The sequence below is a fragment of the Monodelphis domestica genome, chromosome 4, assembly GCF_027887165.1.
Source record: "Monodelphis domestica isolate mMonDom1 chromosome 4, mMonDom1.pri, whole genome shotgun sequence".
In the NCBI taxonomy this organism is placed as follows: domain Eukaryota; kingdom Metazoa; phylum Chordata; class Mammalia; order Didelphimorphia; family Didelphidae; genus Monodelphis; species Monodelphis domestica.
In genome coordinates this window covers 454,546,068-454,556,067 of record NC_077230.1, presented here as the reverse complement: position 1 = coordinate 454,556,067, position 10,000 = coordinate 454,546,068, and the positions used below count along the sequence as shown (strand labels likewise).

General features: G+C 55.9%; 1 protein-coding gene across 1 annotated transcript in view; it reads left to right on the top strand.

Annotated features, from left to right (window-relative positions):
- Window positions 1-5,221: 5,221 nt before the first annotated feature.
- Window positions 5,222-10,000, top strand: part of POU2F2 (POU class 2 homeobox 2) — a 61,345-nt gene continuing 56,566 nt past the window's right edge. Inside the window, 1 exon segment of the mRNA XM_056797032.1 lies at window positions 5,222-5,364. Within this exon segment, the coding sequence (XP_056653010.1) occupies window positions 5,328-5,364 (37 nt within the window). The 5' untranslated portion in view covers window positions 5,222-5,327.

The following is a 10,000-nucleotide window of genomic DNA, read 5'->3' as shown; positions in this document are numbered from 1 at the left end:
GCCTTGTGCTCTGTTTACCCTGCCTTACCTCCTTAGCTCTCCCTTTTTCTGCTTTACATCCATGTTTAACTTCTAGCTTTTCTCAGTAGTTGTTACCCACCTCCTGGCCTCAAGCTCCCAAACCCCAGGGACCTGCCCCCTCCCAGGCTCAGCTGCTAACTCCAGTCCCCAATTCCTTCCCCCTTCTGTCAGCATGACCAGTCTGCTGCTGGCCTATAAGGTGTTGGCCATAGTTATCCTGAACGCAAAAGTCCTTGTGAATAACGGTGCACCTCAAGATCGAATTAGTTTTCTGATTTGCCAAATCCACTGTTGACTCAGTGAGCTTGGGAGCCAGTAGCCAGACAGATCCTTTTCAGACCCACTGCCGAGGCCTTGCTGACCCCCATCTCCCACCTGAAAAGCTGATGTTTTGGAATCCAGACCAGAGACGTTACATTTCTCTCCATTAGACTGCACCCCCTCCCAATTCAAATCTGTCAGGATTTTGGGGGGTGCTGACCCTCATCATCGCCTCCTAGCTTGGGGCCATCTGCAGACCTGACCGTTGTCTTATCAAGAAGCCTCAGGGGAAAAAAAATAAGTCGAATAGACCCAAATAGAGATTCCTGGGGCACCCCACTGGAGACTTCACTAAGTGGCATCAGGTCACTCCCAAGCCCTCTTTGGTCCAGCAGGTCAGCCAGATCCCAATCCACCTTGACTGTAGTTTTGTGCAGCCCACATCTTTCCAGCTTTTCCACAAGAGAGGGGAGGGGAGAGGGGGGTGGAGAAGAGAGGGAGGAGAAAGGAGAGGAGGGGGAGAGAAGAGAGGGGAAGAGAGAAGAGAGGGGGAGAGAAAAGAAAGAAAGGAGGGGGAAGGAGACAGAAAGAGCGAGAAAGGGGAGAGGGAGACAGAGGAGAGAGAATGGAGAGAAGAGAGGAGAAGGAAGAGAGGGGGAAGAGAGAAGGAGGGAGGAGAGAGAGAAAGGGAGGAGAGGGGAGAGGGAGGAAGGGAGTCAGAGAGAGGGAGTGAGAGGTGGAGAGACCCACAGAAAGACAAAGAGCACACCCCTCAGGCAGAGGCGAAGAGGCAGCCAAAGAGCTTGAGTCAGAGGAAGCCCGAGCTAGGGTGTCTCTCCTATATGGGTCAGTCCTCATGGTTGGTAGCTGCCTGACTGTTGGATCATACTCACCCTGGCCCTCATCAACCTTAGCTCGTAGAAGGCTATTCTATACTACCCACTATGCTATCCTATGGTGTTTCATGACCCAAACACCTTTTTAAAAAATATTTTTAAGGTAGTAGAAACCATTCCAGGGGGCAGCTGAGTGGCTCAGTGGATTGAGTCAGGGCCAGAGATGGGAAGTCCTGGGTTCAAATTGGACCTTAGACACTTCCCAGCTGTGTGACCCTGGGCAAGTCACTTGACCCCCCATTGCCTAGCCCTTACCACTCTTCTGCCTTGGAACCAATACACAGAATTGATTCTAAGACTGAAGGTAAGGGTTTATTTTTTAAAAAAGAGAGAGAAACCATTCCAGCTTGGTAAGATCATAAATTTAGAGTTAAGAGGGCCCTGGAGGCCCCCACACCCCATATTACAGTTGAGGAAATGGAGGTCCAGAGAATTTGAGTGACTTGTCCAAGGTCCTCAGGCATTTGGTGGCAGGATCAAGATTTAAATACCAGATCCCCCTCTGCCTCTCTTGCCTTCTGGGAGCCTGCTGGAGCTTGTCCCTGCTGCTATAGTCATCTCCACTCCACGGTGAGATATGGAAGGTCTAACACACCCTCTCCTCTACCTCTGACTGGTCCAGCTATGGCCCATGTGCTTGTCACCTGGGGCAGTCCAGCAAGGAGGTTCTTCCTCTGATTGGCAATATGGTGACTATCACAACTCCTGAAACTCTCCAAGACCTTCTGACAGGTCTGAGTGGGGCTGGGTATTGCCTTAGTGGAAGCCATCAGAAGTTATGAGGGATTCCAGAAGACTGGCTTAGAAGACCCAGCTTTGAATCCCTGCTCAGCCACTTCCTAGTTGTGTCCTGGGGGAGGGGCCCCTCAAGACTGGGTAAGAAATGTAACCCCTCAGAATGCCCATTCCATCTTTAAGATGGGGATGCTAGCAATGGAAGCAGTTAGGTGGATAAAGAGCACTGGATCTGGAGTCAGGAAGACCTGAGTTCAAATCCAACCTTGGATATTTACTAGTGGTGTGACCGTGGGCAAGTGACTTAATAGCTATCTGCCTTAGTTTACTCCTCTGTAAAATGGGGATAGTGACATGAGCTATGAGGATAAAATGAGATAATTCTTGTAAGTATACTAAACAAATTCTAGCTATTATTATGAATTGTGGATCTGTGGAAAGGATCCTGGATTTGGAGAGAGGCTCTGGGTTTGAATTATAGTTCTTCAGTTTACTCTCTGTTGTGACTTTAGGCAAATCCCTTCCTTGGATTTTCCCTTATGTCTAATGAGGGGATTGAAGTAGATGGTCCCCAGGGTTCCCTGTCCCTCTTCTCCCCATCCTCATTTCCGTCTCCTTTTTGTCTCCATGAAACATAATGGCAGGCATCACAAGTGGAAGCATACTCCGGCATCATTCTTGTGTATAGCTCACACATCCAGAGCCGCCTGCCCATGGATCCCCAATTACAGAGAAGATACACCCAAGAACAGGAATCTCTGGCATATTTCCAGGGTCCTCCTTACAAGAAACTTGGGTAGTAGAGGGTTGGGCGATAAGTCTTTGCATCCCCATTTTCCAGAGAAGGGTCTGGCCCAAAGTTCCAAAGGCACCAAGAAGGATGGAAACCAGGAATGCTCTCCCTGCTTCTTCTATTCTCCTGTGCCTACTTCCAAGCTCCTGACTCCCAAGTCCTCAGTGGTCCTGAATGCATTTCCCAGAAGTGTGAGCATGCTAACACACGTGCACAAACACACAGGGGGTACATGACCACCCCCAGTCATTTGCTGCTCAGAGGTAAGCTGGAGCTGCCTCTCCACCCAGGGTATCAGCAGGCAGGCACATATGTTCTCACCCACATCCTATTAGATGGTACCCACAAACCCACAGATGGTCTCCAGAGTCAATCCTGTGTCCAAGGACCCCCCTACTCCCACAGAACTGTGGGGGAAAGAGCCTAAGAGTTAGGGTTAGAGATCAAGCCACTTTCTATGGGGGATCTTGGGCAATTCACTTCTCTGGTTCTCACTTTTACCCCATGTGTAAACAGAAGAGTTAGCAAAGCAGCCCGGATTTGGGGTCGGGGGACCTCAGTGTGAAACTCCTCCGCCACTGTCACCTGGCACCTATGTGGCCCTGGGGGAATCCCTTCCATCGCTGCCCGTCTCAGTTTCATCATCTGGAAAAATAAGGAGTTGAGCTAGAAGATCTCAATGCTAGTTCCCCAAGAAAGAGCTGCCAGGGATGTGTGTCCCTCACCCCCTTCCTTCATGGCGTCCTCTTCTCGAGGTGCTGAAGCGTATGGTCGCCCTCCTGCTCCTGACTCTCCCTGCCTCTCAGCCTCGAACTCTCCCTTCACCTGCTCCCAGGGGTCCTCCTCTCCCCATATTCCGTCGCTTCTCCCCCGCCCCCCAGTCCTAGTGCACTAACCTCGAGCGCGGCGTCCCCCCTCCACCTGCTCCTTCCTCTTGTCTACCTGCCTCCTCCCTAAACCTGGCCTTGACTCTCTCCTTTGCTCTCCATCCTCGCCCCCTCGGAACTTCCCAGCTCCAGCCAGCAGGGAGTGCAGCTCTCTCCCCTCCACCTACTTCCCAGGCGATTCCATCTGCCGGGCTCTTCGCTACATCCTTGGTCCTTCCACACTTGCCCCGCTCCAGTCCTCCCCCTCCTCCGCCTCTCTGGAGCTTCCCCCCTTGCCCCCACCCCTCTACCTGCCCGTCCCTGGAGTCTCTGCTCTCCGTCCTTGCTCCCTTCACACTTCTTCAGTCGATCCTGCAAGGGGCGCTGCACTGTCCCCTTCATCTGCTTCCCTCCTGTGTCCCCTGCTTCTCCTTGTGGCTTTTTCTCTTCTTCAATCAACCACTCATCTGGCTCTGGAGGTAGAGCGACGCCCTCCCCTCCACCTGGCTCCCTGGGTCTCCACCTGCCCCCCGCTCCTGTCCCTGCTTCCGCTACTGATCCCCTCCCTCTCCTCTCCATTTCAGCCTTGGTTGCTTGGCACTTCCTCACGCGCCCTGCAGAGGGCATGGGGCCTTCCCTTCCGCCTGCTTCCTTGGGGCATCCACCTGCCCCTCCTGCCTTCTTGCCTCTCAGAGAAGCCTGGCTTTCCTCTGTGGTCCATCGGCGTCCTCTCTGCATTTCCTCGCTCCTGCCTGCAGAGGGTGCGGCGCCCTGCCCTCCATCTACCTCCCAAGGGCTTCCACCTGCCGCTCCTGTCTCTCCGCATCGTTGCCCCTTCTGCAGTTCATGGCTCCTGCCTGCAGGGGGCGCGGCTCCCTGCCCTCCACTTGCATCCTCTATAGCCCGGTCCCTCTTCTCTCCACTCCACCTTTGGTCCTTCTGCACTTCCCCACTCCTGCCTGCAGGGAGGGCAGCGTCCGGCTCTCCACCTGCTTCCCTGGAGCCTCCACGGGCCCCTTGTGGCTTCTTGCCTCTCCTCGACGCCCGGCCCTCTCTCTCTCCTCCGTGGTCCATTGTCGCCCACTCCACACTTTACCACTCGTGCCTACAAGGGGTACAGGGCCTTGCCGTTCACCTGCCTCCCTGGAGTTTCCACCTGCCCCCTCCTGTCCACCTGACTCTCCCCGAGGCCTGGTTCTCCCTTCGCTGGAGTGCATTGGCGCCCCCATCCACGCTTCCCTGCTCCAGTCCTCCACCTGCCCTCCACCTCCTCCCTAGGGCTCCCTGGCCCATTGCTCCCATCTTCTCCTCGTCACCCGCCCCACTCCCATACACACACCTGAGGTGGTAGGGGTGGGGGCCGGACCCCTCCGTTCCCCTGCGGCCCTCCCCTCTCCAGCCTGCAGGGGGCGTGTGGCTCTCCCCCTCCCTGCCTGCTCCCCGCCCGGCGCTCCCCCGCCCTCCCTCCTCCTCCTCCTCCTCCCGCCTCCTCCGTCTCCCTCCCTGAGCATCCTTGGGCTCGGGGTTGCCATGGGGACAAGGTGGGGGGAGAGCCCGGGATGGCGCGCGCCTGGGCTCGCGCCGCCGCCAAGCGGGGCCGGGCGAGGAGGAGCGAGGGCGGGCGGGCGGGCGCAGCAGCAGCAGCAGCAGCAGAGGCGGGAGCAGCCCAAGGAGCGCAGGCAGCGAGCGGGAGCGGGAGCGGGGGGCCGGCGGCGGCGGCTCAGCCAGCCCCTCTGAGCCGGGCAGCTGACGCGCATGGCGGAGACAGCGGCGCCTACCGATGGAGCTAGAGGTGAGGCGCGCCCCTCCCCTTGCCTGCCTGGTCCCCCCCCCACCCCCCCCACTCTCCTCCGCCTCCTCCTCCTCCTCCTCCTCCTCCTCCTCCTCCTCCCCGCTCCCCCTCGCCGCCCCTGCCCGTGCGCCTCCCCCCCCCAGCTCCATTTAAAAATCTTTAAAACTTTGCATATTAATATCCGCGCTTTGCATAATCTGCCCCGCGCTTTATTGATTGCAAAGCGGGCTTAATGCAGCCGGCGCGGCCCCCGTGGCTGGGAGAGCTGAGCCGGGAGCCGGCCGAGGCGCCTCGCTCCGGCTGCTCCCCCCCCACCCCCAGCCCAGCCCCGCTTCTCCGCCTCGCTGGGGCGCCGCTTTTGGGGGCGCGGGGGGAAACGGGGGGCAACCCCTGCCCGGGGCCTCTGGGGTTGGGGCGGGGGCAGGGGAGTCGAGGAAGAGGCAGAATTAGGGGAGAGGGGAAGAAGACTAGGAGGAGAAAGGGGGAGCAGAATTGGGGGATACCGCGGGAGAATTGGGGATATCGGGGTGATAAAGGGGGCAGAAGCGGGTAAATCGGAGGAATAAGGTCGAGGAAAGAGGAGAAGATTGGCAGAGGGGACAGAGGAATAGGGGAGAAAGGAGAGAATTAGGGGGAGAAGGGAAAGGAAAGAGGGGGGGAGAATCGGAGAAGGAGAAGAATTAGTCAAAGGGTGAAAAGGCTGAAAGACAGGGGAAGAAGGAAGGAATTCGATGAAGGGAGAGAGGGTGGGAAAGGAGAGAGCGAAAAGGGGAGAAGAAGAGGATGGGAAGAAGGGGAGGATGGAGACGGTGAGAGCCAGCGATGGTCGGGAAACAGGGGGGTTGAGGTGGGGGGGAGGTATAGAAAGAAAGAGGGAGACTGAAGGAGAGAGGGAGTGATGGAGTCGGTGGCTTGAAGGCAGAGGAGAAGAGGAAGGGACAGATTTGGAGAGAAAGGGAGAGTGAGGACAGCGGGAGAGATGGAAAGATGAAACGACAGCCCAGGCAGCCCGAAGCTGGAGAGACCTGGAGAGGAGAAAAGGAAGGGGGGATGGAGAGGGAGAGAAAGAACTGGATAGAAAAAACAGTGAGGGGTGCTCCGAGAGAAAACAGCAAGGGAAGAGAGAGCTGGGGGGAAAGGGGGGGCAGAATAGGGGGACTGGAAAAAGAGAGGAAGGGATGATGGAGAAAGACGGAGGGAGAGGGGAAAGGGGAGGAAGGAAGATACAGGAAGGGTGGGAGAGAGAAGAGGAGGGAGGGAAAGAGAGGGGAGATGGAGAAAAAGAGGTGAGGGAGGGCAAGAGAAAAGGGGGGGATGGGAAAGGGGAGGTGGTGGAGGGATACTCCATAACAGTAAGAAGAGGAGGTAGGAAAAGAGAGAGAGGAGAGGGGTAAGAGAGTGGGGATGTAATGGGGGGACCAGCTCCCCAAGGCAGAGGAAGGCAAGGGAGCCAGGGATGCCAGACTGGACTCAATAAAACCCCAGAGCTTGACTAGAGAATAAAGGGACAAGGGTCTCTGCCTTCCCTTGGTCCCCTCTTCCAGACTCCTTTCCAACTGGGGGCTGGGAAGGAGAGGGCAGATTTTTTCATCTTTATTAAAAAAAAAAAACACACACATCTCTGTGTCAAAGAAGGAAATGGGGGGGAAGGAGGCATAAAAGGAGGATGAGGCTAGGGAGAGACTTGGGGTGGGTGGGGGTGTCTCCTTTCTAGGGTTATTCAGGAGGTCTGCTGGAGGGTATTTGGGAGCCTGGGCGGTTTTCCGGTGAGGGCTGTTCTCAGTCTGGAAGAAAACATTTCCCATCCAGGAGGCCCTTTCCTTCTCCTTTGGGCGCCTTGTACTTAGTAGGCACTTAATAAATGTTTATCTAACTGACTTGGACTGTTGGGGAGTGGGGACTGTGATTTTCTCAGTGGGAATATCAGAAGACATGGAGGGGGCTGTTTCCCCCTTCCCAGATGTTCTGGGATGTGTGTGTGTGAGAGGGCTGGAGGGGGGGGGGGCTCTGTTTCACAGGGGTATTGACCGGAGGGGGGGGTGCAGAGGCCCCGAGTGCCAGGGTAGATGAGAGAATCAGGATGTGAGGGGAGATGGGGCTGGGTAAGTGCACACTCAGGTTCTTCAGGGCTGGGGAGGAGGATCAAGGTGGAGAAGGGGGTAATTAGAGCCTAGCCAAGGTGTTCCTGTTGGGGGGAGACAAGACTAAGGGTGTGTGAGGGACAATCGGGGAATAAAGGGGGTCTGAGGGGAGTCAGGATGGGGGGGCAAGGAGTTATCCAGAGGGTGAGGGGCTATCTAGGACATATGGGAGGGGATGATCCCAGGGTCTCTGGGCTATGCATGTGTGATAGAAAGGCATGACTGTGTGTGTGTGTGTGTGTGTGTGTGTGTGAGTGAGAGAGAGGGGGGGGGGGTTACAAAAGTCATGTTCCGAAACCTTTCTAGGTGTGTTTGCTGACGGAGGAAAGGAGGGGGTGGGGGCTGGAAAGAATGAGATGGAGGGGACAGGAAGGAGAGTTGTGGTAGGTGTGGAGAAAAGCAGCGGTTAAGGGGAGAAGTGTTTGGAAATTGGGAGCTGGAGCAGGTCTGGGGGTGGGGGGAGTACCTACTAGTGGTGGTGGTGGGAATCCCTTTGTCCAGAGGGAGAAGTGAAAAGTTCTCAGGGAGCCTGGCCAGGGCCCTGTCACATCCCTCCTGGACAGGTTTCCTCCCCTCCACCTCCCTGAGCCCTCCCTCTCTCAGTCCCTCTTTGTGTCACCCCCTTTCCTCTAGCTTCTCCTTAGATCCCCTTTCTTTTCTCCATTCCTTTTCCCCCCTTTCTTACTATTCCCACCACCTCAATCACTGCAATTTCCTTTCTCTCTCTGTCTCTCTTGGTATCTCTTCTCTTTGCCTGTCTTTCTGTCTGTCTCCTCTTGTTTGTTGGTCTCTTCTTCATCATTCTTCCTGTCCCCTCTGTCTGTCTCTATCTCTGTCTTCCTGTCTTCTCCTTTCTGTCTGTCTGTCTGTCTCTGTCTCTCTCTTACTGTCTCTCTCTGCCTCTCCCTCCCCTCTGTTAGTCTCTTCATCATTCTTGTCTCCATCATTCCTTCTGTCTGTCTGTTTCTCTGAATGTCTCTTTGCCTCTCCCTTCCCCCTGTTTGTTGGACTTTTCTCCATCATTTTCTCTCTCTCTCTCTCTCTCTCTCTCTCTCTCTCTCTCTCTCTCTCTCTCTCTCTCTCTCTCTCTCTCTCTCTCTCTCTCTCTCTCTCTCTCTTTCTCTCCCTCCCCCCCCCTCTGTCTCTGTCTCTCTCCCCTCTGTTTATTGGTCTCTTCTCCCTCATTCTTCCTGTCTCCATCATTCTCTCTCCCTCTCTCTCCCTTCCCCCTCCTCTCTCCCTCTCCCTTTTCCTCTCCCCTTCTCTCCCTCTCTCTGTCTCTGTCTCTCTCCCCTCTGTTTATTGGTCTCTTCTCCCTCATTCTTCTTGTCTCCATCATTCTCTCTCTCTCTCTCTCTCTCTCTCTCTCTCTCTCTCTCTCTCTCTCTCTGCCTCTTTCCCCTCTGTTTATTGGTCTCTTCTCCCTCATTCTTCCTGTCTCCATCATTCTCTCTCTCTCTCTCTCTCTCTCTCTCTCTCTCTCTCTCTCTCTCTCTCTCTCTCTCTCTCTCTCTCTCTCTCTCTCTCTCTCTCTTTCCCCTGTGTTTATTGGTCTCTCCTTCATTCTTCCTGTCTCCATCATTCTCTCTCCCTCTCTCTCCCTCCCTCTCCTTTTCCCCCTCCCTCCCTTCTGTTTATTGGTCTCTTCTCCATCATTCTTCCTGTCTCTTCTCTATTTTCCTCTCTCCTCTTTTCTCCGATTTCCTTTACCCCTGACCCCCACCCCCACCTTGAACCATCTTGTGAGGGTGATTGATGAACAAGGCCCAAGACATCGCCCTTCCCTCTCTGAATGTGCCCCGAGCACTGTCCTGCCTGCTCTTTGGACTGTTGTGGCCTTGGGGCTTGGGCAAGAGGGCATAGCCCAAGAGCCCGCTTCCTCTGGGTCAGGAACACTTGCCTAGATTCATTCCAGGGGCTTTTGCCTCGTGCTTCAGGGAAGTCGGCTCATCCCCGATGAGAAGCCAGGCTAGCCAGAAGGGGCCGTAGGGAAATGCAGCTGCCCCTCTCCGTGCCAAGGCCCGGTGGCCTAGGAGAACACAGGTGGCAGAGAGGGATCCACAGCTATGAGCTTGAACCCAAGGTTTGGGGGCCAAGGGAGGGGCATGAATTTGCTCATTCTCATCCAGAAGATGGGCTGGCCAGGGGGTGCAGGGAAAAGGAGACTCCTAGAAGCAGGCTTGCAGAGCATTGTGCTTGGGCCGGGGCAGGTGGGTGGACGTTCCTGAGGGGTGTCTGGTCAGATGAGTTCTTCCGCCCCATCCAGAGGCCAGGGGAGCCCCTGGGAGTCCCCATCCCCGGGCGGCTCCGGCCATGAGGATGGGAGGGCGTGGGGAGCCGGGATTGGAGGCTTGGCCTCTCCAGGAGCCGGCTCCCGTTTGGGGATGGAGGAAGAGGAAGATGCAGCAGAGGAGGAGTGGGCCCAGCCGAGGGGGTGCGATCCCGATGCAGGGCGGCAGGGATGCTAATGGAGTTTCCCTGGGAAGTTAAGAAGC